Raw genomic sequence first — 1658 nt, forward strand, 5'->3', positions numbered from 1 at the left:
ATATCGTTTTACTTGTCAACATGAGTAAACGACATTCCTAAATTCTGATCAAGTTTAGGGGTTATTTCAACACTTTTTCTCTTGACTTTTAGCTAAGAGTCGCATGCTCCTATAAATTTTTGAGACCATTTACTTTGTTATATGGCAGATAAAAGAATATTTTCAAGATTGTAAATAAGTTAAAAATAAAACTAACCATTTACGTCAAGTTCGTGAGTGTTTTCAATACTTCTCAACACACGTAAAGTTTATGCAAAAATAGATGACATTAATGAGAGTAACATAAAAGTTTCAAGTTGCAAGCACACACATGGAATGGACCACCCTATTGGGATAATATTGTTAGCATCTTAGAAGTTTCAATATGATTTCCTTCAACTTCTTGTATAAATAGCCTTCCTAATTAGCACTTTTTTAAAAGCAAAACAAATATATCCTACCATACTAAAAATATACACATATTCAACAATTCTAATGGGGAAAGAAAAGATTAGCAATTGCATGGTCATGCTTAAGCATATCATGAGAAAGCTCAAGAGTACACATCTTCAATTAATTCCAAAATATTCCAATGGAGATCAATTTGATGTTGTTGAAATGGAAACTCCAAGAGCAAATAATGAAGTGGTACCAAATGATGTTAAAGAAGGACACTTTGCTATATTGTCAGTAAATCCAGAGGAAGAGCCAAAGAGGTTTATTGTGGAGCTACATTGTCTCACTAATCCATCATTCTTGAAATTACTAAAACAAGCTGAAAATGAATATGGATTCCAACAAAAGGGTGTTCTTGAAGTTCCTTGTAGCGCCGCGGAATTGCAAGAGATTTTGGGGGCCTCCGTGTTACACACTGAAAATTGGATTGCTTGATTCACGAGTCTTACTGTGTCATATTAATAAAAAGTGATTATGAAACGCTAAAATTGGATATATTAAGATAGTTCCTCTTATGCTAGCTAAAGCTAGGTTGAAATCTCAAACCTTTTATTTCTTCATTTGGTCTAATTTGTGGACAAAGTATATATATATTACTCTTTTTCATTTTAATTTGTCCTACTTTTCTTTTTAGTTTGTTCAGGAAAGGTCTTTTTCCTTGTTTTATTTCAAATTTCAACATGACATGTTTAATTAAAACCATATGATTAAACGATATTTTAATATATTTATCATATCTTTAATTTAATATCAAAAAATTCAAAAGTTTCTTTACTCCCTTAAATTTCGTGCTAAATTAGAAAGTGTTATGCAACTTTTTGTAATACTAGTAGCATGCCAAATTTACTAATAATATTTAGTTGTAGAGGGGTGAATCGGTCGGTTCAGTTCGATTTTATATTATCGATTTGATTGATCGATTTTTAATTTTTGAATACGCTAAATTAATAGACATTTTTATTGATTTTTCGAATTTGCTTTATGACCTTCGATTTAACCAATAAGAAATGATTATTAAACAAATATATGACTTCTCCTACAATTTGATGTGGCAAGACAACAATGTAACTTTACATAACGCTCATAAAATAGAAATAATAATACTAAAATGAAAAGAACTATACAAATGCAACAACACAAAAAGAAATTAAGAGGAATAAGTTTCTTACTTTAGGTTTTGACGTTTTGTATAAGATGAAGTTGTGAACTTTAAGTTAGTATAA

At 29.6% G+C, this 1658-nt stretch overlaps 1 protein-coding gene across 1 annotated transcript; it reads left to right on the top strand.

The window, feature by feature from the left end:
• Positions 1-474: 474 nt before the first annotated feature.
• LOC101248065 (auxin-responsive protein SAUR71-like) lies at positions 475-870 on the top strand. Its single transcript, XM_004249747.5, has one exon. It carries the CDS (start codon positions 475-477, stop codon positions 868-870), a length of 396 nt encoding a protein of 131 aa, XP_004249795.1.
• The last annotated feature ends 788 nt before the right edge of the window (positions 871-1658 follow it).

Source organism: Solanum lycopersicum, chromosome 10, assembly GCF_036512215.1.
Source record: "Solanum lycopersicum chromosome 10, SLM_r2.1".
In the NCBI taxonomy this organism is placed as follows: Eukaryota; Viridiplantae; Streptophyta; class Magnoliopsida; order Solanales; family Solanaceae; genus Solanum; species Solanum lycopersicum.